This window comes from Ictalurus furcatus, unplaced genomic scaffold (genome assembly GCF_023375685.1).
Source record: "Ictalurus furcatus strain D&B unplaced genomic scaffold, Billie_1.0 scf5, whole genome shotgun sequence".
NCBI classification, from domain to species: Eukaryota; Metazoa; Chordata; class Actinopteri; order Siluriformes; family Ictaluridae; genus Ictalurus; species Ictalurus furcatus.
In genome coordinates this window covers 659489-686904 of record NW_026521054.1, presented here as the reverse complement: position 1 = coordinate 686904, position 27416 = coordinate 659489, and the positions used below count along the sequence as shown (strand labels likewise).

At 42.4% G+C, this 27416-nt stretch overlaps 1 protein-coding gene across 15 annotated transcripts; it reads right to left on the bottom strand.

Moving 5' to 3' along the window:
- Positions 1 to 2359: 2359 nt before the first annotated feature.
- On the bottom strand, positions 2360 to 26011 carry LOC128604896 (NLR family CARD domain-containing protein 3-like). 15 transcript variants are annotated; one of them, XM_053620001.1, is made up of 9 exons: positions 24192 to 26011; positions 15829 to 16002; positions 14622 to 14795; positions 8355 to 8417; positions 6553 to 6764; positions 5467 to 5515; positions 5212 to 5276; positions 4187 to 4315; positions 2360 to 4063 (listed from the first exon to the last, which is right to left on the bottom strand). In XM_053620001.1, exons 1-5 carry the CDS (start codon positions 25994 to 25996, stop codon positions 6746 to 6748), a joined length of 2235 nt encoding a protein of 744 aa, XP_053475976.1. In that variant the 5' UTR covers positions 25997 to 26011; the 3' UTR covers positions 2360 to 4063; positions 4187 to 4315; positions 5212 to 5276; positions 5467 to 5515; positions 6553 to 6745. The 15 variants fall into 15 exon arrangements, with proteins under 15 accessions (XP_053475976.1, XP_053475975.1, XP_053475972.1 ...); XM_053620000.1 differs by lacking the exon at positions 5212 to 5276 and having other exon boundaries at positions 4187 to 4333; XM_053619997.1 differs by lacking the exon at positions 6553 to 6764 and having other exon boundaries at positions 4187 to 4333.
- Positions 26012 to 27416: the final 1405 nt, after the last annotated feature.

The window sequence follows — 27416 nt, the reverse complement described above, 5'->3', positions numbered from 1 at the left end:
TGAAGAAAAAAGCCTCTTTATACACATATGCTGTTAAATTACACCTGTTCTACTCGTGTGTGTGTGTGTGTGTGTGTGTGTGTGTTACCTGCACTATGAATTTCTGTGTGTGCGCGCTGGTGTAGTCAGAGGGAGAGGAATTTTCGCTGATGTGCATGTTGAATTGTGACACTCAATTCTTCAGATCCTCAAACAACTCAGCCACCTGTAACACACACACACCAGAAATGATAGTTAGGGATCTGTGTCAAGAAGTGTGTGTATAGATGTGTGCGAGTGAGTGAGAGTCGTAACCGTTTGATCTGAATGCAGTTCTCTTTGCCCCACTCCAGCTCATCCTAAAACACACACACACATCAGTACCACTTTATTTATTTCTATAATCCAACACGTTATAATTCAACATAACTGTCACGATCTCCTGCCTCCCATACGCCGTGTACCGGTTTAATCTATTTCCTTATTTGGTCAGTGCTTCCTGTTCTTATTACAATGTCCTCTCTCTGACTGGTTCCTATTTCTTAAATTGTGCCCTCTATCTGTACACTACACACTTGATCATCTAACACCTGGATATTTGAAGAGCATACACACACATACACACACACACACACACACACACCCTGCGTGAAGTTGCCCCCCCCACCAACACAAAACATCGGCAGAATAGTTTGTGCTGGTTTGTGCCGTAAAAATTTTCGTTTGTGCTGCTTCAGTTCTGGAGATATTAAAAGAATATTTATAGGTCATTCTGGGGTCACTCAAACCCCCCACATGCTCCAAATTCATCCCAAATGGTCTCAATAATAATAATAATAATAATAATAATAATAATAATAATAATTCAAAGAAGAAGACTATAGCACCTAAACCCACACTGCGCATGCGCGAAGCCGGATGACTCAGCCATTAAACTAGCAAAAGAGCTCTAATTAGCCAGTGAAGCTAAATGTCGTTCAGCCACGTCCACTTATAAAAGTAAATCATGCAATATTCTCAGACGGGGCAGTTATTGACAGAGTGAATTTATCGTTTTAAATAGAATCAAAAATAACCTCGACCTATTTGCTAATCTCATTTCGATTAGCTTGCTCATTAATTACACTGCGCATGCGTGGACTGGACTGCCTCCTCAAAAGCTAGCACCGCTAGCATATTTGTATAATATTAACATTAATATTGAACCAGAGGAGTGAATAAAAAAAGTTGTAAAATGTTATTTCTCACTTCTCCTCCTCTCGTTCTTCTTCTCTGTGCGAGTGTGAGTTATCTTTGGTCGGTTCCCCGGTGATTCGGTCATTAGTGAACCGAGCTCCGAGAGTGAATCAGTGCACCGTCACCGCCTGCTTCATACTGATACACCTGAAACACAGGTGTTAACACCGTTAACTACACACATACACACGATACAGCACAGAACACAACGGGTTCGGCTACACAGAACCGAATAAACTCACTTTAGTTTGAGTCCAAACAGGCCAGAACTAACACTAACAACGCTTTGTGCTCCTCGCGCTCGCGGTGACGTCACCAACGTAACGGACGTTGACGTAAATTTGAATCTGTGAGGAGAAAATAAAACAAAATAAACCCAAATATAATTTTATGAAAAGCTTCATTATTCTCTTCTTCTTAAACACGATAGAGGATAATATATACAAATACATTAAAAAAACAGCTTTATCATTATTTTAAATCAAATCCACTTTAAAAGTGCTCCTTTCTAATTAAATTTTAATTAAAAATATACTTTATCTTACTCTTGTTCAATTTATTTTTTTAAATTAATATTTAATTCATTGATGATTGTAGTCGTGTTGAGGTTTCACGTTCTTTGTGCTTTATTATCATAAATATACACTTTGTTTAAAATTTGAGGTTGGACACAAAATGTAAACATTCCTCATGAATCCAGAACATTCATTTGTTTATTATTTAGAAAGTAATAATTAAACAGCTGAATAAAATGATCAGATTAATCCCTTGCAACATTTAGGATATGAATTTCTTGTATTAAGTGAGGTTTTTAATTATACACAGATATAAATAGATTTTATTTATTTGTAGTTTTCATATTTGACTCAATACATTACACTACATTTACTTAATCAACTATGTACCAAGTTGTTTTTTAAAATTAAAAAAAAAAAAAATTATCTGAATGATTCTGTCCACGATCAATAAAAATCTTCAAATAATCTATCAACACCATCAATACATCTAATCAGTAAATAAAAATCTACATTTATTCAGCTGATCTATTGATTGGTTTATTGAAAGTTTTACAGCTTCGGCAGGTAAAGAAGCCGTGGCTTTAATCTGATCTTCTGATTTCTAATGATGATTAAATGACAAAATACAGAATTAAAGAATATCTTTATTTAAATTCAAAATCATGAATAAAAATATTTAAAAATATAGACTACATGTCATTTCTACAAGTGTTCATACAGACAGAAAGACCACAGATGAAACGGATTTAACAGATACAGGACAATTAGGACAAGGAAAGTGAGAAAGAATAGAATGATCATTTATTTATTTAAAAAATAATAATAAAATTACAACTGTGTTCAAGATCACAGCAAAAAGACAGTAGAGGAAACAAAGGAAAAAATATTTCACATTTCCTGTTTAAATTCAACAGTAAAATCACATGAACTGAAGACATTGTGACTTTTTGAAACCGGTCGTTATGTTTTAATCAAACGGAGCAGGTAGTGATGAAACTGCCTCAAAAGATCATTTCTGTTCCTCAAAGAGTAAAGAAAAACATTAAATCCTAAATGTATGAAAAATAAACATTATGTACATTTTATGTCTAATTACAGTGAACCTGACGGAGAGTGAAGCTCACAGAGGCGAAGTGTTCACGCTACAGCAAATTTCACCGGTTGACGCTAAACTCGCTCACTTAGGAGGTGCGTTTCTCTGTCCCGGGATATTCCTAGCACTGTGTGTGAAAGCTCCTGAGATGTCCAACATGAAGACATGCGTGTATGTTGATGTGTACACAGTACCAATGGTCAGGATGTACTCTTGTGTCCGAGTTTCTCGTTCTCCTGAAAAACACACGTGCGCGCACACACACACAGTGGAATTGTAAAGCAAAACATTGGAATATATATCCTAATCACATCTCATAATCCTTTTATAGAGTCTGAATCAGTTTGACTGATTCATTTCGAGTTGATTCAGAGTCGAATCACTTTCTAGTGAGAATCAAATACTCATCTCAGTCTAGTTCGTTTGGAAGTGTGGACTCTCACTAGAAAATTATTCGACTCCAAATCGTCTTGAAACGAATCAAACCGATTCAGACTGGACAAATGGACTAATAGAAGAGAAAGAGCAACAGGAAAGAGGACAGCTTTCCTGCTGAAAGCAAACCGGATCAGAACCTTACATTAGATTATGTTCTATATTTTTATTTTAAATCAGTTGTGTTTTTCTTCTTTCTGCACTGGATTGAGGAAACACAGCAATGATAAATAAATAAATAAATAAATAAATAAATAAATGTATCTGTCCAGCTTCCTCCTCTTCGTCCCCCAGAATGACGTGTGGGTGACGGATTGACGGATTTAAAAAAAGATGTCTGGGCAAACTGTGACCTCCTCGAGTTAAAAGTGAGCATCCAAGGAAATTTACTGTGTTAACTGCACTACATTCTACAGTCACACAGGACCAGAAAAAATATGTACATCTACTGTACATGTTAACACACAAAACAAGCTTTTGAGTATTAGTTACCCTGTCTTACTGTACAAAGCACCTGCAAATAATAAAGCAAGTAATTAAAAGTTCATCCATCATTTCACTTCCACTAATCAGTCTTTTGACCAGTCTAAAAATAAAAAGACTAAAAAGAAACTCAGACTTAACAAGAAGAACTAAAGATATGTGGATGATGAAGTCTCAGTTCCACCGCAGCTTCAACAGCCCTGGATCTTCTCCTTTAAAGCTTGGAGAAGGGCACGTCTTTCGGACTCTTCTTTTCCAGGGCTGCCTGCGCTGACTTCATAGGATCCTGTGTCTGCAACATGTTCATGTTCCAAGTAGCCTGGAGACACAGAGGAGCAATCTCAGATTTCGACCGCTCTACTTTGTGTTTGTGGCCATACTGTGTGTGCATGGGTCTACCTTGAGGCTAAAAATGCTATTCATGTCTTAAGCAGATTCTTACCATGTAGTCTAGGCTCTCAGTCACACTGTGGTCTCAGGAGTAGAGGAGGTTGATTTTGGTTCCCTGGACAGCGACGGGACTCCGGCCTGCAATCTCACCTGCTATTTCCAGAGCTCCAGCAATCATTGACTATCAGGCAACACACGACTGCAGAGATGAAGAACAGAACACACACTTGCCTTCATTTATACTAAATAATGAAGCTACATGAAAAAAATACACGGTACAACCCAAAGTCACATTCTTCTGTTATCATTCCATATCTTCCATCGTCAGTCCAGAATTTCACCATTTTGTGATCACAGAAATTAACGCGAAATCAAGAAACTCCACAATATTCAGAGGAGCTTCCACTTTTTCAAAGTTACTGCAGATTTGGGCCAAAACATGTCATGACACGTCATCACCACAACAGGCCTTCAGCACAGGTTACTCTACTTCCTGAACAAGTGCGGACCCGGATACAAGTTGCGTTCACATTCATGGGACAATTCACATTCACAGTTCCAGTGTAACCGAACTCGGACCACCTTCTACAGGTAGTCTCGGGTTCGGTACCGCAGTGCACTTCCCAGTCCACATTACGACGGTCACATTACCAACTTTTCATGCAAACTGCTCTGTTTTGGACTAAACTTCCAGTGTGAAAGCCCACTAGAACAGCTACACTGCAGAATTTTTCTGTCTAAAAATGAACAAATTTCAGGTTTTGTAGCTCTTCTTTGATAAATGACAAGATGGTAATATCATAAAATAGTCCACTTTGTATTAAAACCAGACATCTGATGCTCACTGTGGTTTATTTAATCTTCAACAAACTGCAAATGTAAATAATTGTTCAGTGTGCGCCCCCTTGTGGTCAACTCTTTCATAGGGGCTTGTACGAGTCAGAACAATCAGCCCATTCTTATCTTCTCATCACTTACTATCTCTATATATGACCATATGAACAAAAATAACTTGTTTACAGATCTTGGTGTAAACATGTAAGCAAGCAATGTATGGCAAGTTAATGTTCCTCATACCTTCACCTGAAACCAGGCATCCTGTGTGCACAGACGAATATCACAGACTGTGATTAGATCCACTCCTGCGAAAGAAGAAATCAGATCCACAAAAAAAAACTGTTAGTAATTCAGTCTCCTGCAGCTAAAAGCCCCAGTAAAAGATAACTCTCTGATGGTTAAAGCTTTGTAGGAAAAGTGACACCACAACTCTGGAAAGTTCCATCCACATTGTTTGCTGAGTGTATGAGATGGTACTTAACACTCCCAACAGACCTGCTTCCACACACACGCCATGCACTGCCACCACCACGGGCTTTGGACACTGCAGACACATCAAACACAAAATTCAGTTTATATACCACAATGTATTACTCTAATAGGTTATTGATTGTGCAAATATTACATGCATGTAGAACCCCTACATGCTTTGTGTTTAATTTATGTAAGGAATAACCATGCGGTTATAGGAAAACAGTCAACGATCCAATGAAGTGGCGTGACTGTTACCACCCCAAGGTAGAACTGCACATTCTGAAGTGTTTTATTCCCCTTATACCACAGCAAGTTGTCAACAAGTGCATTTCTTTATTAATTAAAGAAGAACATGTCATACACATTAATCTATTTTAAAGGCTGACCGATAGTGGATCTTACAGACGCCGATAACCAAGTCGGGTAGCACCTACTAATAACCGATTACTACTGAATGAAAATATAACACTAAGTGGAAAAATTAAGTTCACTTTATTACAAAAATAAACAGTACTGACCATACCATGAAAATGTACTGCACTTTTTCTAATGAAATAAACATATATATACTAATTTATATATATATAATAATATATAAATACACACACACACACACTATGGATAAATATTAAAGTAAATAAAAAGATGTACAGTATTTCACAAAAAGTGAGAACACCCCTCACATTTTTGTAAATATTTGATGATATCTTTTCATGTGACAACACTGAAGAAATGACACTTTGCTACAATGTAAAGTAGTCAGCTTGTGTAACAGTGTAAATTTGCTGTCCCCTCAAAATAACTCAACACACAGACATTAATGTCTAAACCGCTGGCAACAAAAGTGAGTACACCCCTAAGTGAAAATGTCCAAATTGGGCCCAATTAGCCATTTTCCCTCCCTGGTGTCATGTGACTTGTTAGTGTTACAAGGTCTCAGGTGTGAATGGGGAGCAGGTGTGTTAAATTTGGTGTCATCGCTCTCACACTCCCTCATACTGGTCAATGGAAGTTCAACATGGCACCTCATGGCAAAGAACTCTCTGAGGATCTGAAAAAAAGAATTGTTGCTCTACATAAAGATGGCCTAGGCTTTAAGAAGATTACCAAGACCCTGACAACGAGCTGCAGCACGGTGGCCAAGACCATACAGTGGTTTAACAGGACAGGTTCCACTCAGAACAGGCCTCGCCATGGTCGACCAAAGAAGTTGAGTGCACGTGCTCAGCGTCATATCCAGAGGTTGTCTTTGGGAAATAGTGCTGCCAGCACTGCCGCAAAGGTTGAAGGGGTGGGGGGGTCAGCCTGGGCTTTGGACACTGCAGACACATCAAACACAAAATTCAGTTTATATACCACAATGTATTACTCTAATAGGTTATTGATTGTGCAAATACTATATGCATGTAGAACCCCTACATGCTTTGCGTTTAATTTATGTAAGGAATAAACATGCGCTTACACGAGCTTCATTTTGGTAAAATGTTAATATGATGATGTGTTTGACCTTATATACAGCCACAATACCAACTGTAACAGTGCTGACAGGTTTTTATATCCTGAAAAGTAACAGTGTGTCATATGAGGTTTCCACTTGAGAGTGACATGTACAGTGTCCTCCACTAATATTGGCACCCTTGGTAAATATGAGCAAAGAAGAAAACCTTTTGTTCAAAAAAAATTCACAAAAATACTCTGCTCTCATGGACAAACAATTGCAAACACCACAAGTTTATAAAAAAATATTTGTTAAATAGGTGTACAACAATTATTGGCACCCCATGAACCCATGAAAAATGTATTTGAAGTATATTCCTCTTGATATTTTACTTTTTTGTACACTTGGGAAACTAGGAACAGGACATTGTTCAACCATGACTTCCTGTTTCACAGGGATAGGTAACGCATAAACCAAATTCTCTTACTCATTCAGAACAATAAGTGAAGCCAAGATATATTCAGTGGTACGTGAAGGTTTATGAACCCTTCAGAATTATATATATATATATATATATATATATATATATATGAATAAAGATGACTTAAAACATCAGATTTTTACACAAGTCCTAAAAGTAGACCAAGAGATCCCAGTTAAACAAACGAGACAGAATGATAATATTTGATCACAGACAGAGTGTGCACAAATGGAGGAAATTCAAGACCATCATTACCCTCCCCAGAAGATATCAACCAACAAAGATCACTCCAAGAGCAAGACAAGTAGTAGTTTGTAAGGTCATAAAGGAGCCAGGGTAACATCTATGCAACTAAAGGCCTCTCTCTCATTGTAGTGAAGGTAAGGGTTCTGTTTAGTTTGACTTACCTAGGGCTGTTCCTATCACACAAACCATTGAAGTGAATAGCATGGAGGTGGTATTTGAAGTTAACGCAGGCTGTGGAGTGATCATCAGTAAAGATCAACATTCAAACATCAAAGATTCAACATTGAAAGATGTGGGGGGGGGGGGGGGGGGCTACGGAAATCATTTGTTGCCTCAGCTGGTAAATACAGTAGCAAATGTACCAGGTCATAAATTGGCTAACGTATTGGAGAGACAATCCGAGGTGTTCAAAGAAGAGTTGGGTCCACTGCTGGAGAGAGAACTCCAGAGGCTGGTGGAAGACAAGATCATTGAACCAATACAGTTTGCAGAGTGGGCAGCTCCCATTGTTCCAGTCAGAAAACTGATGGTTCTACCCCAATTTGTAGGGATTATAAATTCGCAGTAAATCCAGCTCTAGTGTGGAGCAGTATCCAATTCCCAAGGTAGAAGAATTATTTGCTCAGTCGGCAGGAGGAAAAATTCTCCAAACTGGACATGACCCATGCGCATCAGAAGATAATGCTGCACAAAAACTCCAATAAGTATGTTACAATCAACATGCACAAGGGATTATGTACTTACAACAGGCCACCATTTGGAGTTGCTTCAAGTCCAGCGATCTTCCAGCGCACAATAGAAGGGATTCTGCAAGACATCACACGCGTCACAGTTTATCTGGATGGCATTTTAGTCTCAGGGGCTAATGAACATCTGCAGAACTTGGATGAGGTACTGAGTAGGATAGAAAAGAGTGGACTGAGGCAAAGAAGGAGCAAGTGTGAGTTCATGGGAGAAGTAGAGGTATTTTTAGGTTACAAAATTAATGCCATAGGATTACAGTCGAAAGACAGGTCCTATATTATGTTTGAGACAGCTGGCATTGTAGCCGTGAAATCAGCTAACGTTATGCTCCATGTAATGTTAGCGATATCCAGTTATTTGTTAAACGCTAACGCATTGCAATGTTATAAACTACCTCCTAATTGACCACCATGCATCTCCATTCAGCCCGTGTCCTGTCAGCTAAATGTAGCCTCATGTCACTAATAATTATACACATGTTCATGCTTTTAATAAATCTTTTTATCCTGCCACCATATCAGTGAATTTAAACTAATGCTTGCATTCAGAGTATAAGGGGTGTGTGTGCGTTTAGGAGTGCACCTTAGCACTTATTAGTCATGGTCAGAGTGTTTGAACTAAAATATCCCTCTCTCTCTCTGCCAGTATCAGCCAGAGGAGGATGTCCTCCAGGAGTTTTTAATTTTATAATTTTTTAAAATTCTCTCTCTTTTTTTAAAATAAAAACCACACCATGGTACTGAGCATCGTGTACTTTTGGTGGTATCGGTACCAACGACTAGATTTTTGGTATCGTGACATCCCTAATATGTAAGGAAATAGGATGAACTCTGCATACAGGGAGGCTTTGTGTTATGGGGGACTCGCGTAGTGATTCCACATCCGCGGCGTGCGACTCTTCTAAGACATCTACACGAAACCCATCCGGGAATTACCAGGATGAAAGGCCTGGTGCGTAGCTATATGTGATTGCCACACTTGGATGCAGAGGTGGAAGCACTGGTCAAATCGTGTGCAGTCTGTCAGGAAAACAGAAACGCTCTGGCAAACGCGCCACTGCACGCGTGGGAGTTGCCAGAGCAACCGTGGAGAAGGATTCACATTGATTACGGTGCACCGTGGATGGGTAGAATGTTCTTGATCGTGGTAGAGGCATTCTCAAAATGGACAGAGGCTTATCTGTTAATCAAGTCTACATCCACAGTTACCATTCAGTGCTTAAGACAAACCTTTAGCCAACACAGGATACCAGAAGTAGTGGTGTCAGACCATAGCAGTTTTTTTGTTTTTTACCAGTGCTGAATTCCAAGAGTTTATGGAAAGAAACGGAATCAAACACAAGCACAGCACCCTACCATGCATCTTCCAGTGGTCTGGCTGAAAGGGCCATTCAACACTCAAAACCCTGATGAAAGAGAGTGCCGAGAGTCCATTGAAAAAGCTAGCCAGAGTGCTGTTCAGTTACCGAACGACGCCACAGTCGACCACTGGCAAATCAGCCGCTAAACTGCTGTGTGGAAGGAAACTGGTCTACACAGGGTCTCATTGAGACACAAACAATTGAGACAAAAATGGTACCATGACCAACATGCAAAGGAAAGATATCTCGTGGTGGGTGACCCAGTGTATACTAGGAACTTCAGCTCTGGACCTACTTGGATTCCAGGAACAGTTCAGAAAAAGACTGGTCCTGTATGGTGCACAGTAGCATTGGGAAGTGGGCAAGTAGTGCACTGACATACTGATCAGGTGAGAGACAAGCACAATGCAACATCAATAGCACCAGAGTTGTTAGACACTTCACAGCCAGATGTTGACATTCCAGCGCATTCTACAAAAGACTCAGGTTCTTCATTCTCTGAGGAAAGTCACAAACAAAAACTGGGAGGAACTTCTGAAGTGGCTGTGTCAGAAACTTTCCTTGGGATGGAAAACCCTGAGTTGAGAAGGTCTACACGTACTAAATCTCCAAGCTATCTGAAAGATTATAATTCATGTAGTGGTGAGTTCCCCAAACGCAGGGCAAGAATGAACCCAGGAACTGAACTGAATCTCAAGAGAAAGTGGGGCATGCAATAAGACAATGGCCCAAAACAAAGAATGGTTAAAGAACAATAAAGTTATTGGTTTGGAATGGCCAAAATTGATGTCCAAGCCCATGTGCAGGACTAATCAACAGTTACTGGAAATGATTAGTTGCAGTTATTGCTGCACAAGGGGGTCAGACAAGATACTGAAGGCAAAAGGTTCACATACTTTTGCCACTCCCAGATTGGAATATTGGATTATTTTCTGCAATAAATAAATGACCAAGTATAATATGTGTCATGTTTGTTTAAATGGGTTCTCTTTGTGTAGTTTTAGGACTTGTCTGAAAATCTTGTGTATATTTATGTAGAAATATAGAAAACTCTAAAGGGTTCACAAACTTTCAAGCACCACTGTAGCTGTGATGTGCAGCAAAAGGTTATTGAGCTTCACAAAATGGGAAGTGTCTATAAGAAAATAGCACAAGCATTGAAAATGCTCATTTTCATCATCAGGGCAATAATTAAGAAGTTCCAGTCAACTGGAAATGTTATGAATCAACCTGGAATTGGACATGTGTCTATATCGTCTCAACACACTGAAGAGGACGGTTCGAGTGGACAAAACATCTCCAAGGATCACAGCTGGAGAACTGCAGAAGTTAGTTGTGTCTTGGGGTCAGAAAGTCTCCAAAACTACAATCCGAAGTCACCTACATCACCACAAGCTGTTTGGAAGGGTTTCAAGAAAAAAGCCTCTACTCTCATCCAAAAACACACTCAGGTGTCTTCAGTTTGCCAGACACTACTGGAACTTCAAATGGGATCAGGTTCTATGGTCAGATGAAACCAAAGTAGAGCTTTTTGGTAATAAACACCAGAGGCGGTTTTGAAGCACACAGATAGGTAGCCATATGGAAAAGTACCTCATGCCCACGGTTAAATATGGTGGTGGATCTTTAATGTTTTGGGACTGTTTTTCTGCCAGAGGACCTGGACATTTCGTTAGGATACATGGCATCATGGACTCTACCAAATATCAACAGATATTAAATAAAAACCTGACTGCCTCTGCCAGAAAGATTAAAATGGGCCGTGGTTGGATCTTCCAGCAGGACAGTGATCCAAAACATACATCAAAATCAACACAAAAACGGTTTACTGACCACAAAATCATCAAGTCATTTAACACTAATGATCCGTATTAAAAATATTAACATGGATATCCGAGTCTGATAATAAAATTAACTTCTACTTACAGTCAAATTTTGTAGTGTTTAGGACATTTAACACCCTTCCATCCAAAAGAAACCAAAAGGGGGTACAAACTTTTACACTCCACAGTATTTGGTTGAAATTGCACTTATAGAACAACTGAACAGCAACGTTTCCATACAGGTTTTAATGAAAAGTTTAACAATAGCAACTTGACTTGAAATGGATGATGTTTCATTAGCGTGGCCTGTGCCCAAATCCTGCACGACTGCGTATCTAGGTACACTACACACGGTCTGAACGAATGGAGTCTCTACCGCACCTAGTGCACTAGAGATAGAGATTCCATACAAGGTGATTTGGGACGGAGCCAGTGCACAGAACCCGTTTCCCTGCGAGAGGCGCAGGTGGAGCTGGAGCTGTGTGACTGATTTGTGCACCTGTGACTACAGAACTACCTCAAGTCTCCACACGGAGCGCTGTTCAAGAGAAAAACACTCCTAAAGAACAAATCACTGCGCCAGCGAGACATCAACCCTTTAACTAGACGTTCATCCCAATTCCACACAAATACCGCGGAACTATTTAGGGCTGAGAGACAGTTCAAAAAGCACTGAAAATAAAGTGTTAGTAATGAGGCCGCGTTGCTGGTCACGCGCGGTGTAGACGCGCTGATACAGAGTGTAGCGCGAGTAAGATCTGTAATGTCTACTTCAAATATTATGATCAAAAGTAAAATAATGTCTAAAGACACCGAGATACAGAAACCACAAGGTGCAGTGAAAGTGAGTTTTTATTATTCATTTAGGACTGGAGTTTAATTCTGTGCTTTTTGTGCATCCATAAAAAATAATGCTATCTATCTAACTATTTATAAATGTTTATATATATTTATCTTATATAGTTAGTTTACATTTATATTATATAAGTACTTATGCATTATTTTTTTATGGATGCACAAAAAGCACCGAATTAAACTACAGTCCTAAATTAATTTTATATATATATATATATGTGTGTGTGTGTGTATGTATGTATTGGGTTCTTTTCTGTTTTGGACAAACATTTGCGTAAAGTTTTAGTCTGAATTTATATTTGTAACACTCAGTTTGTGGATTTTATTTTAAATAAACAAAAAAAGGCACTGAAAGTTTGCCCCGCCCCCATCAGATTAATCGAAAAAAATAATCGACGAATTAATCGATTGTGAAAATAATCGTTAGTTGCAGCTCTAATAATAAGCTGCATCATGAAATTGATTTTTTTAACAAAAAAAATCATCTTGAATATTTTCAAAATAGAGTTGTGTTTGAGAAGAAGAATGGAGTGTAATATAGTGTGAATCATAAAAATTCTATTTCATTTCTATTTGTTTACAGAAAGGCTTCAGCAATAAAAGCAGCATTTTGCTGTAGTTGTTAAGGGGCCGTTTACACCACAACGTTTTCAAATAAAAACCGAAAACTTTTGACGCGGTTTGGCTGTTCGTTTCCATGACGATGGCGTTTCGGGGCCTGAAAACTTTGGAAAACGGGTTTCAAAGGACAAGTTTTTGAAAACGATGCCGTTATCATCTCCGGTAAATTATTATCCAGAAAAACCACAGCTCCTCCGTTTACTTGTATTTGTTTACAGCGCGGTCTTTCCCTCATCAATATGGCGGACATGTTGACGTGAATGCTTACGTGCGCATGCGCATAGTATTTCTTTACAAAGTGACTTCGCCAGCTACACACACATTTTGTCCTTTTTGTTTATTTCTTGAGAAATAGAAGAGAGAAGCTCGAATGTGAAGTGAGCGTCCAATATAAACCCAACTTTACCTCAGTTTTACATTAAAAACATTACAGAAATATAAAGTTATTTTAGCTGCTAAATGACTTAGCCACTTTACACTCACTGTTGTTTATTTTACTTTACATTTACATTACATTTATTCACTTAGCAGACGCTTTTATCCAAAGCGACTTACAAATGAGAAAGATACAAGCAAAATAGTTGCTATAAGCAGGGAGCAAACAATGGATTTTAGGATAAAGGTTATACTTAAATAGTGCCGCTAAAACAGAATAACAAATCTCTCCTCATGAGTTAAATAGTGCACTACATAGGGTGTAGACCGTCATTATTTCATCCCTAATGTAGTGCACTTAAACCGGAAATGACATCAATTTGGGATTCGGCCACACAGCTTCCGTTTAACTTACCTCGGGTTTAAAAACAGAACGGAGTTTTAATTCCTCAAACACAGACAAAATAACCAGCTTTTATGTTTAAACTGGATCAAATCTAGCTGTAAAACTGTCAGAAATAATTTAATCTGGAGAAGATTAGTTCGGTGTAATAACTCAACTGCTCAGGAGAGTTTGGAATCTGATTGATTGATTGCTTCTGTGGACAGGTGTCTTTTATACAGGTAACAAGCTGAGATTAGGAGCACTCCCTTTAAGAGTGTGCTCCTAATCTCAGCTCGTTACCTGTATAAAAGACACCTGGGAGCCAGAAATCTTTCTGATTGAGAGGGGGTCAAATACATATTTCCCTCATTAAAATGCAAATCAATTTATAACATTTTTGACATGAGATTTTCTGGATTTTCTTGTTGTTATTCTGTCTCTCACTGTTCAAATAAATCTACCATTAAAATTATAGAATGATCATTTCTTTGTCAGTGGGCAAACGTACAAAATCAGCAGGGGATCAAATACTTTTTTCCCTCACTGTACCTCAGTGTCTCCAGTGTACAGTGCGTGTGTGTGTGTGTGTGTGTGAGTGTGTGCGTGTGTACTTCAGTATCTCCAGTGTACAGTGTGTGTGTGAGTGTGAGTGTGTGTGTGTGTGTGAACCTGAGTATCTCCAATATACAGTGTGTGTGTGTGTGTGTGTGTGTGTGTGTGTGTGTCCCTCAGTGTCTCCACTGTACAGTGTATAGTGTGTGTGTGTGTGTGTGTGTGTGTGTACCTCAGTATCTCCAGTGTACAGTGTGTGTGTGTGTGTGTGTGTGTGTGTGTGTGTGTGTGTGTACCTCAGTATCTCCAGTGTACAGTGTGGATTCTCCAGTCCAGCAGAGAGCAGCTTCACTCCTGAATCCTGCAGGTTATTGTCCCTCAGGTCCAGTTCTCTCAGTCTGGAGGAGTTTGATCTGAGAACTGAGGACAGAACTCTACAGCTTTCCTCTGTCAGATCACACTCACACAGACTGGAAGAGAAATGATGAAGTGTTAGATTTATTTATCTGATTGTGAAATGAGGAGTTTCCATCAGGTGGGAAATAAAGTGTTTACCTGAACACAAGGTTCTAATGTCAGGATAAAAATATAAAATGAACAGCCTGTGTATAAACAATAAACTAGTATTGTCATGTTATTAAAGTAAATGTGTGTGTAATGTACACTGATCTACACGCTGTAGAAGTACATGTACTTTGTTCTGATGTGAGAAGTGATGTAGATATTTCAGCATTAACACAAAGCTGAGTTTCACAGAGACACTAAAACTGTTGGAGTTCATTGTTCTCTGGATCTTAATCTAATAACTTACACACACACAGACACACACACACACACAGACACACACAGACACACACAGACACACACACAAAAACAAAGCTGAACATCAGGAACAATGTGAATCCACACCATATAAAATACACACTTGAATGTTTTCCTCATATAAAACACTGGGTCTCATTTATCACACTGGATACGAATGAATTTATTCATAAAGTGTGTGTAGGAGCATTTCCACAGGAACTCTTTAATGTGTAAAGTTAACTACACAACTAACTACAGTAAGATTCACAACATATCAGTCGCTCAGCCGAAACGATGAGCTTGTCATAAAAGTCGGTTTGCAGAAAAACGGCAGTATAGATGAAAATCTTGATTAGCGGCAGTTTAGTTTATAATATAAACTATAATATAAGCTGAGACTTATTACTGTTGCTCGGATCAATATGGCGGCGACGTTGACCTACGATCCAGCGGCCAATGCGGAGTCTATGTGTGTCTATGAACACAATAGCCATGAATCACAGTGGAGTGACGTCAACTCCCCTCTTCGATTGATTGGCTAGAGGAGGAGCTGTATTGGACCAATGGTGACGCTAAACCCCGCCCTGATTTACATGAAACTCCAACTCAGTATCTCCAGTGTACAGTGTGTGTGTGTGTGTGTGTGTGTGTGTGTGTACCCCAGTATCTCCAGTGTACAGTGTGTGTGTGTGTGTGTACGTCAGTATCTCCAGTGTACAGTGTGGATTCTCCAGTCCAGCAGAGAGCAGCTTCACTCCTGAATCCTGCAGGTTATTGTAACTCAGGTTCAGTTCTCTCAGTCTGGAGGAGTCTGATCTGAGAACTGAGGACAGAACTCTACAGCTTTCCTCTGTCAGATCACATCTCCACAGCCTGGAAGAGAAATGATGAAATATCAGAACACTGATCTCAAACACACACACAGCCATAATACACTTACTCTTTACCATGTAACAGAAATGTGAGTGTGTTTCTCTCACACACACAAATCAGAGGACAGGACACCACATCAGCATTATTATTATTATTACTATTATTATTATTATTATTACTATTATTATTATTATTATTATTATTGAAATGAAAACAGAAGGGTTTTTGTTTGAATAATGGAAACCATTTTTAAGGGAAGTACATGTAAAAAAGTCTGTGTGTGTGTGAGTGTGTGTGTGTGAGAGAGACAGAGTGTGTGTGAGAGAGTGTGTGTGTGTGTGTGTGGAGTAAGTTGACGAGTTAGTTTGCTAACTGGAAATCCGTCTCCCACAGTGCATGCATTATTTATTTGTTTGTTTGTTTGTTTATGGTAAATATTCACACATTTTTTGTTATGGATTAAAGTTATAAACAGGACGTATCCCTTGATCTGCACAGAGGGATTATTATGATGTTTTTGCTAACTGGAAATCCGTCCTCGAGGACAATCCTCTTTCATCCTGTAAACTAATCCCACACCAGATCCAATCTAAAGAGAAAGTCTGATCGGTCCAAACCAAACAAGGTCGGTGTGAAAGTGAAAAAGCACAGAAGAGTTTTAATCAAGTTCTATTGTAAGTGTGTAGTGAGCTAGAAGACGTCTATGTGTTACTGAACATCAGGTGTTTTTCTGCATCTCTGTATGTCCTGTGTAAACGGAGTTGGAAGAACCGTGTGTTTTGTCTAAAGCAGCTTTACTCTGGCAATAAATGAGCAATTAGACATTCACCAGAACTGTGTTTCCAATCAAAGCCCTTTAAGCTTCAATACCAGTGTCACAATAACAGATCAGACTTCCAGGATGAAGTGTACCAGGCTGGGACTAAAGCCAGAAGATCATTAAGGTATAAGGGGGAAATTTGGGACAGGGTAAAAATTATGGAAGTATAATAGTGCCAAATGTCCTGGCATGTTGAATTACATAACCTGAATAAAAACTTATCGCAATAACAATACTTGAATTTTTCTGCCCAGCAATTTGACACAAATCGGATAAAAAAACACCACAATATCAGTGCTTGAATTAGTTTCGTCTGCAATTCATCCTCACAAATTCAGGCTGCAAAAATTCAGGCCTTCAAATTCCGGTCTTCACATCTGGGTCTCACAGGAAGAGCAGTGGATTGCCGATAGTATTATTACACACTGCTCAGAACCGGCTCACCGCGTTGGTGGTTGTGGTGTGGATTGTACTTCCATACCGATAATGAAACAGAAGATGAAGATATTACACTATCGGCAATTCCATAAGATATTACACTATCGGCATTCCATAAGATATTACACTATTGGCAATTCCATAAGATATTACACTATCGGCAATTCCATAAGATATTACACTATCGGCAATTCCATAAGATATTACACTATCGGCATTCCATAAGATATTACACTATCGGCATTCCATAAGATATTACACTATCGGCATTCCATAAGATATTACACTATCGGCAATTCCATAAGATATTACACTATCGGCAATTCCATAAGATATTACACTATCGGCAATTCCATAAGATATTACACTATCGGTGTCACGTTTCGTGACGCAACGTGTCACGTATCAAGAAACTCTGGACTCCACTTCCCATCAGCCACTGCACTGCTCTAGTTGTCACATGACCACCTGCACCTGATTCACGTTTTGGTTAATGAGCACTCGTGTATATATAGTCCTGGTCTGCACTATGTGCTTGTCTTTCGTTGTCTTAGACCGCTGTGTTCCATGTTTCTTGATCTTGCTAGTTTATGTTTCAGTGTTTTGTTTCATGCCACAGTGTTTCGTCAAGTTGTCTTAGTGTCTTTGTTTCTTAGTACGTTGTTTCAATAAATGTTATTATCTGCACCTGCTTCTGGCTCAACCTCGAATTGTGACAGAACGAAAGACCTACAATCAGAAGCAGCAGATCGCCAGGATGGATAACTGGGGCGTCAGGATGCCACCAATGTTAGTGGAGTACTTTGCCACGTTACGCCAACAGTCGGAAGATTACCAAGCTGCGCTACGAAAGCAGCAGGTCGCCAGGAATTACCTGGGCTTCAACTTACCGCCTATGTTCATGAAGGACTACGCCATGCCACGCCAACAGGAGGAGGAGTCCAGGTACAAGGGGGAGTTTGTGGTCAGGGCTAATACCATCTCCCACCCTCCCTCCCCTATTATGGCTCTCGTTCAGCCTGCCCACTCTGCTGAGTACGTCGCTCAGTCCGCCTGTTCAGCTGAGGACGTCGCTCTGCCTTCCTGCTCGGCCGAGGTCGTCGCTCTGCCTTCCTGCCCGGCCGAGGTCGTCGCTCTGCCTTCCTGCTCCGCCGAGGACGTCGCTCTGCCTTCCTGCTCCGCCGAGGACGTCGCTCTGCCTTCCTGCTCCGCCGAGGACGTCGCTCTGCCTTCCTGCTCGGCCGAGGACGTCGCTCTGCCTTCCTGCTCGGCCGAGGACGTCGCTCTGCCTTCCTGCTCGGCCGAGGACGTCGCTCCGCTTTCATGCCCCGCCGAGGACGTCGCTCCGCTTTCATGCCCCGCCGAGGACGTCGCTCCGCTTTCATGCCCTGCCGAGGACGTCGCTCAGCCTTCCTGTTCGGCTGAGGACGTCGCTCAGCCTTCCTGTTCGGCTGTGGACGCCGCTCTGCCTTCCTGCTCGGCTGAGGTCGTCGCTCTGCCTTCCTGCTCGGCTGAGGTCGTCGCTCTGCCTTCCTGCTCGGCTGAGGTCGTCGCTCGGCCTTCCTGCCCGGCTGAGGTCGTCGCTCGGCCTTCCTGCCCGGCTGAGGTCGTCGCTCGGCCTTCCTGCTCGGCTGAGGTCGTCGCTCGGCCTTCCTGCTCGGCTGAGGTCGTCGCTCGGCCTTCCTGCTCGGCTGAGGTCGTCTCTCTGCCATCCTGCTTCACTGAGGATGTCACTCTGCCTCCATGTTCCGCTAAAGACGTCGCTCCTTTTCTTTGCTTCTCTCAGTATGTCGCTCCCCCTTCCTGCTCCACGGAGGACATCGTTCCCCCCTCATGCTCTGCGGAGAGCATCGTTCCTCCCTTGGGCCTCGCGGAGAACCTCGCTCCTCTTCCTGGCCTCGCGGAGAACCTCGCTCCTCTTCCTGGCCTCGCGGAGAACCTCGCTCCTCTTCCTGGCCTCGCGGAGAACCTCGTTCCTCTTCCTGGCCTCGCGGAGAACCTCGCTCCCTCCTTGAGTCTCATGGAGAACATCGCTCCCCTCTCCTGTCCCGTGGGGGACGTCGCCCTGCGTTCATGCTCTGCCGAGGACGTCGCCCCGTTTTCATGCTCTGCCGAGGACGTCGCCCCACTTTCATGTTCAGCTGAGGAAGTATCTCAGCCTCCCTGTGCCGTTGTGGAAGCCGCCCGGCCTCCTGGTTTTGCTGGGGACATGTTTTCCAGGGGGCCAGGACCACCCGATGGAGGACGTATAATTTTGGGCGCTCCGGGAGTAGCGCCCTTGGGGGAGGGTTCTGTCACGTATCAAGAAACTCTGGACTCCACTTCCCATCAGCCACTGCACTGCTCTAGTTGTCACATGACCACCTGCACCTGATTCACATTTTGGTTAATGAGCACTCATGTGTATATATAGTCCTGGTCTGCACTATGTGCTTGTCTTTCGTTGTCTTAGACCGCTGTGTTCCATGTTTCTTGATCTTGCTAGTTTATGTTTCAGTGTTTTGTTTCATGCCACAGTGTTTCGTCAAGTTGTCTTAGTGTCTTTGTTTCTTAGTACGTTGTTTCAATAAATGTTATTATCTGCACCTGCTTCTGGCTCAACCTCGAATTGTGACACAATGGAGATAAGGTAGGATGCAAGTGCAGATTGAACAACAGTTTTATTTACAGAGAGACAGGCAGACAAATCCAAAACGTGATCCAAAAACGGAATCGAGTAACTTGCAAGGTTCAGGCGATCGGCAAACAGGCATAAACGAGGCAAGGCAGGAATCAACGTCGTGGTCTCGGGATACAGGGTCGAAATACCAAACATGAAACAGAAACAGCAGCGAGGGACTGGTAGCGGAGAAACCAGTGTGAACTTAACAAACGAGACTACACATGAAACAGGACATGAACTAAGACTATGAATCTAAACAGGAAACATGAAACTATGGACTGTGACTGGTTATCTATCGTAAGGACTCTAAACTAATCGACTATAACTCATTCAACATTCTGCGTTGTGTGCTGGGAGGCGCGCGGTATATATGCGGAGATAATCAGCCTCGTAATGGCTGACGGCTGAGGACGATTCAGACACACGTGAGACTACAACCAATGACAGAACGGGGAGGAGACATAACAGAAACATAAACAAATGCATGGGTAGAAATGTCACGATTGTCCACAAGGGTAAAGCAGGTGCTCGCGCACCTGCTCGTGCACGCGCACTCACATGGTCCACAGCGTGCTGCATAAAGGGGAATTCGTGACAGAAGCCCCCCCAAGGGCACTCCTCCCGGAGTGCCACGAAACATCCATCTCCATTGGCGGCCCCGGCCCCCTGGGCATAATGTCCCAAGCAGAGCCTGGAGACCGCACAGCGTTCTTGGCGAAATAACAAGGCAGAGCGACGTACATGGCAGAGCAGGGAAGCAGAGCGACGTCCTCAGCTGAACAGGTAGGCAGAGCAACGACCACAGCCGGGCAGACAGGCCGAGCTCCGTCCTCGGCGGAGCATGAAAGCGGAGCGACGTCCTCGGCGGAGCATGAAGGCGGAGCGACATCCTCGGCGGAGCATGAAGGCAGAGCGATGACCACAGCCGGGCAGACAGGCTGAGCGAAGTCCTCGGCGGAGCATAGAGGCAGAGCGAGGGTCTCCGTGAGGCCAGGGAGAGGAGCGTGGGTCTCCGTGAGGCCAGGGAGAGGAGCGTGGGTCTCCTCGAAGCAGGAGGGGGGAGGAGCGTGGGTCTCCATGCGGCCAGGAAGAGGAACGTGGGTCTCCTCGAAGCAGGAGGGGGGAACGAGGTTCGCCATGGAGCAGGAAGGCTGAGCGACATCCACAGCCGAACAGGAAGACTGAGCGACGACCTCAGCTGAACAGAAGGACTGAGCAATGTCCACAGCTGAACAGGAAGGCTGAGCGACGTCCACAGCTGAACAGGGAGGCTGAGCGACGTCCACAGCTGAACAGGGAGGCTGAGGCTCTGAGGTCACCAGGTGAACCTTGGGCATGGGCGGAGCTTGGGTGGCCATGTCGGTAGACTCGGGCGTGAGCAGAAATTGGCTTTGCGTGTCGGCAGACTCGGGCGTGCGCAGAACTTGGCTGTGCGTGTCGGCAGAATCGGGCGTGAACAGAACTTGGCTGTGTGTGTCGGCAGACTTGGGCTTTGGCAGAACTTGGGCGACCGGGTCGGTAGACATAGGCGCGGGCTGAACTTGGGCGACCGGGTCGGTAGACTTGGGCGTGGGCTGAATTTGGGCGACCGGGTTGGTAGACTTGGGCGTGGGCTGAACTTGGTCGGCCGTATCAGTAGACTTGGGTGTGACATCAGGAACTTGAGACTTGACTTGGACCTCAGGGACTTGAGATTTGACTTGGTCTTGGACCTCAGGGACTTGAGACTGGACTTGGATTTCAGAAGCTTGAGACTTGACTTGGACTTCAGAAGCTTGAGACTTGACTTGGACTTCAGAAGCTTGAGACTTGACTTGGACTTCAGAAGCTTGAGACTTGACTTGGACTAGGACCTCAGGGACTTGGTTGTCCGTGTTAACATCAACTTGGTGACTCATCCGCTCATAATGCATGTGGAATGGAAGATCAGCACTGTTCGCCACATTAACTCCCTTCAACAGCTCATCCAAGTTGTAGCTCTGCCCTGGTTCTCCAAACTCCCTCAGAAACAGGTCCGAAAACTGCCTACTGTCCTCCAGTACTCGGGGTCTCATGGCTGCTACTCGCTGTGCCCACTTGCGAGCTGGGCCAAAAAATCGGGACATCATGAACTTAATCCATTGTCTCTCCCTTGGCTTCGGGTCAAACAGGCTTGAGAAGTAACTCTGGCAGTCTATCAAGAAATAGTCCGGATAACCAAAGAAGCCATCATACCGATCAGGAAGGTCCATGAAAGTCCATTGCGAGAGCTGCATAGAATCCAAGGCGGGGATGATTGGCGTGGACCTCCGGGTTCTGCGTTCTCGTGCTGCATCCATGATTGGCGGAATGTTCTGTCACGTTTCGTGACGCAACGGAGATAAGGTAGGATGCAAGTGCAGGTTGAGCAACAGTTTTATTTACAGAGAGACAGGCAGACAAATCCAAAACGTGATCCAAAAACGGAATCCAGTAACATGCAAGGTTCAGGCGATCGCCAAACAGGCATAAACGAGGCAAGGCAGGAATCAACGTCGTGGTCTCGGGATACAGGGTCGAAATACCAAACATGAAACAGAAACAGCAGCGAGGGACTGGTAGCGGAGAAACCAGTGTGAACTTAACAAACGAGACTACACATGAAACAAGACATGAACTAAGACTATGAATCTAAACAGGAAACATGAAACTATGGACTGTGACTGTGGTTATCTATCGTAAGTACTCTAAACTAATCGACTATAACTCATTCAACATTCCGCATCGTTTGCTGCGAGGCGCGCGGTATATATGCGGAGATAATCAGCCTCGTAATGGCTGACGGCTGAGGACGATTCAGACATACGTGAGACTACAACCAATGACAGAACGGGGAGGAGACATGACAGAAGCATAAACAAATGCACGTGTCGAAATGTCACGATTGTCCACCAGGGGAAAGCATGTGCTTGTGCACACACGCTCACATGCTCCACAGCGCGCTGCATAAAGGGGAACTCGTGGCAATCGGCAATTCCATAAGATATTACACTATCGGCAGTTCCATAAGATATTACACTATCGGCAATTCCATAAGATATTACACTATCGGCAATCCACTGCTCTTCCTGTGAGACCCGGATGTGAAGACCTGAATTTGAAGACCCGAATTTGAAGGCCTGAATTTTTGCAGCTTGAATTTGTGAGGATGAATTGCAGAGGAAACTAATTCAAGATATTGCGGTGTTTTTTTTCCGATTTGTGTCAAATTGCTGGGCAGAAAAATTCAAGTATTGTTATTGCGATAAGTTTTTATTCAGGTTATGTAATTCAACATGCCAGGACATTTGGCACTATTATACTTCCATAAAAAATCCTGTCCTGATGAAACCTTTCAGAAAATTCAACGCAAGGCGCATGCGCTGCAAAAAATGACTTTATTCCAATAAAACCTTTAAGAAAATCCAACTGACAACGCATGCACCACAAATGTAAGGTATCATATAGATATGAATAATTCATTAAGGTGATGGAGATTGGTTTGTTTTTAGAAAGAAGAGGTTAATGCCCCGCCTAGGGATAATTTTACTGCTTCCGAAAAGTATATAAAGACATCTGTGTGTGTGTATAATCCAGACTTTCTGCAGACTGTCTCACTTTGTTGTTTCAATAAAGTTTGATGACCTTTGGCATCTACAAACCCTCTGTCTCTGAAGTGTTTAACTTAGGTTGGAAAGATTGTTTTCCACGACACCCTCACATGTGCCCCTCAGTGCAGATTGGGCGGTCTGATACGCTGATACACATCATAGGACCAGAAAATAGAATAATCAGTCATGTCTATTGATAGATATTTTCCTATATCCTCTATATCACCAATGTCACATGTTGTATTCATATTGTTCCCATGGTGACAGTGTTCTGTTTTTCTTCTTCTCGTTTGTGAAGTTCTGTTCAATGTCACTTTCAAATAGAAGGAGAAAAGAAAAAGTGCCTTTCACTGGTGTTTAGATCACAAAATGATCAAAAAGCAGTGATGAATACATGCAGTTATTCTGTAGAGATCATTTCTTCATCAGTTTTAGAGAAAAGGTAATAAATGGTGATGGAAGGTTTTGTCCACATGGCCCCGCCCTCAGTGCAGACGTAACGTGTTGGTGTAAAAAGTGAAACTCTTCTGTAACAGTACCAGAGGTTTGTTTAAAGATGATTAGAGTAATTATTAACCAGCATTAATCCAAACAGTGCAGTTCAGTGTTACATTAAAATAATAAACCATGCAGTAATACATTTATAAATAAAAATACTCACTCAGCTCTTCTGGAGGCTTTGACCACTGGCAGCAGCTTCAGAAGACCTTCCTCTGATGGGTCATATTTAGTCAAATCAAACACATCCAGCTCCTGATCTGAGTTCAGTAACACAAACACCAGAGCTGACCACTGAGCAGGAGAGAGTCTGGTTCCACTGAGACAACTGTAGCCTCCTATGTTCAGGTAAGTCTGTACTTCCTGCACTAGAGAATGATCATTCAGTTCATTCAGACAGTGGAACAGATTGATGGATTTCTCTGGAGATGGATTCTCCCTGATCTTCTCCTTGATGTACTCGACTGTTTCCTGTTTGCTGTGAGAGCTGCTTCCTGTCTGTGGCATTAAGCCTCGTAAGAGAGTCTGACTGGACTCCAGTGAGAGACCCAGAAGGAAGCGGAGGAACAGGTCCAGGTGTCCATTCTCACTCTGTAAGGCCTTGTTCACTGCACTCATGAGGAGATCAGACATGTCTGACTTGGTGAAAAGATCGGACAGATCAGTGGTTTGTTGTTCTGTTACATTTCTGCTGATGAAGGAGAGAAATGTGTATAAAGCAGCCAGAAACTCCTGAACACTCAGATGTACAAAGCTGAACACCTTCCCCAGGTGAAGCCCAAACTCCTCTCTGAAGATTTGGGTACACACTCCTGAGTACACTGACACTTCTCTGACATCAATGCCACACTCTCTCAGGTCTTCCTCATAGAAGATCAGGTTTCCTTTCTCCAGCTGTTGGAAAGCCAGTTTTCCCAGTGCCAGGATACTCTCTCTGGTCTGCTGAGGATCAGGGTCACATTTCTGATGGTACTTTTGGTCCTTGTGTTTGATCTGAAAGATCAGGAAGTGTGTGAACATTTGAGTCAGAGTCTTGGGGATCTCTCCACTCTCTGTTTCACCCAACATTCTCTCTAGAACAGTGGCTGAGATCCAGCAGAATACTGGGATGTGGCACATGATGTAGAGGCTTCTTGAAGACTTCATGTGTGAGGTGATTTTATTGGCCAGGCTCTGATCACTGATCCTCTTCCTGAAGTACTCCTCTTTCTGAGGATCACTGAACCCTCGTACCTCTGTGACCTGGTCTACACACTCAGGAGGGATATGATTGGCTGCTCCTGGTCGAGAGGTTATCCAGAGGAGAGCAGAGGGAAGCAGATTCCCCTTGATGAGGTTCGTCAGCAGCACATCCACTGAGGCTGACTCTTTCACATCACACAATCTCTCATTCTTCTGGAAATTTAGAGGAAGTGGACACTCATCCAGACCATCAAAGATCAACACCACTTTGTAGGAGTCTATTAATTGTAGTTTTCTCATTTCAAGGAAAAAGTGATGAAGAAGATCCATAAGACTGAGATGTTCCTGCTTCATCAGATTCAGCTCTCTAAAGGGAAGTGGAAACAAGGTGACGTCCTGATTTGCTTTTCCTTCAGCCCAGTCCAGAATGAACTTCTGCACAGAGACTGTTTTTCCAATTCCAGCAACTCCTTTAGTCAGCACTCTTCTGATGGACTTGTCTTTAAAGAGATCATTACATTTGATGGGTGTCTCCTGTGTTGCTGGTCTCCTGGACGCTGTCTCAATCTGTCTCACCTCATGTTCATTATTGACGTCTCCACTCCAACCCTCTGTGATGTAGAGCTCTGTGTAGATCTCATTCAGAAGTGCTGAGCTTCCATGCTGTGAGATTCCTTCATTAATTCTTTTAAACTTCTCTCTCAGGCTGGATTTCAGATTTGTCTGATACACAGAGGCCACAGACTCTAATAAACAAAGTAAAACTTTCAGCTTTGGCTTTATCATCTCAGCAGTATGTACAAAGCAAATCCAAATCACTATTTTAAAAACCTTTCAATGAATTTTGTGCCATCGGGCTCTCTCTATGGTCCCGCATGGATGGATCATAGAGATACCTGTACAATCGTACCTTCTGGCAAGAGTCGCCTCCAAGTCATTCATTTCCTGAAGCGGTTTGGCGTGGCAAGTTACAAAAAATGCCGTACAAACCGCCTCGAGAAATGAGGCCTCACACACTCAACGCGCTCGACCGCCCACTCAGCGATGACTTCATTTTTGCCAGACATGTCGAGTATAAACCAGGTTTAACGCTGTCTAGCATCAGTGTTTGTGTAGGGTGCACAAATTTTTTTGAAAATATTCAAAGGGTCACAATTTCACACTATGGACAATACAGAGATGCCAACCAGCCTACAACACATGCCTTTGGACCGGGGAGAAAACCGGAGTACGTGGAGGAAACAAAGCATGCGGAGAACATGCAGGCGAGAATCAAACCAACAGTCCTGTATGTGTGAAGTGAACGTGCTAAGCACTTTCCACCGTGCCCCCTGAATGAAATATGTGTTTTGTCAATTATTATCATAAAGGGGGAAAAGGAGAGAGATATTAATATTAATATAATCTAATATTTCTTACCCCACTCTTGGCTAAATACTACAAACATATAAACACCATTATTAAAAGCTAAATTACAGAATACCGCTTCTGGGAAATTGCCGTTCCCGAGTTTGGCCACAGGAGGGCAGCCATGCTCCATCAGCACAACACACAACGCCGCCTAAAACAGAGGTAGGTTTTGGGTATTTTACACAAACAGAGCTGATCAGCGTTATCACTGTTTATTGTATTATTTTGACATAAAAATAATACATGGTGGGCAGTGGTGGCTCAACGGTTAATGCTTTGTATGACTCAGAAGGTCAATGGTTCAAGCCCCAGTGCTGCCACTGTTGAGGGCTTGAGCAAGGCCCTTAACCCTCTCTGCTCCAGGGTCACCGAATCATGGCTGACCCTGTACTCTGACCCCAACTTCCTAACAAGCTGGGATATGCGAAGAAGAGAATTTCACTGTGCTGTAATGTATAATTGACAAATAAAGGCTTCCACTTCTATCTTCTGACCATTATAATTATTTATTAACCATTTATTATGGTGTTGTTGTTTGTTTTTTATGCACCCATGGTAGAAACAAATTTCCTCTTTGGGGAAATTTATATCCGTATTCTGCTTAATCGAGAGAAACCCAAAAAGTACAAATTCCAGTCACGTTAGTATTGCTTTGTTGGTCATTTGATGCAGATTCACAAAATTTATTCAGGGGCACCACCAAAAATGATGGTACTGAACTTCTGCAGACTTGAGGAACATGTGATTGCAGCTGAAGAAAAAATAGGAAGCATTTGCCCAATTTGATACTGAACGA

Excerpts from the sequence above, each read along its gene's own strand:
- LOC128604896 (XM_053619995.1), bottom strand. The coding sequence starts at position 25,996 with ATGATAAAGCCAAAGCTGAAAGTTTTACTTTGTTTATTAGAGTCTGTG. Across the intron at positions 8,418-14,621 it reads TGTACACTGGAGATACTGAG|AATCCCTTCTATTGTGCGCT; the intron begins GTACACACACAC and ends GATGTCTTGCAG. Across the intron at positions 5,516-8,354 it reads ACTCCAAATGGTGGCCTGTT|TGTCCAAAGCCCGTGGTGGT; the intron begins GTAAGTACATAA and ends ATGTGTCTGCAG.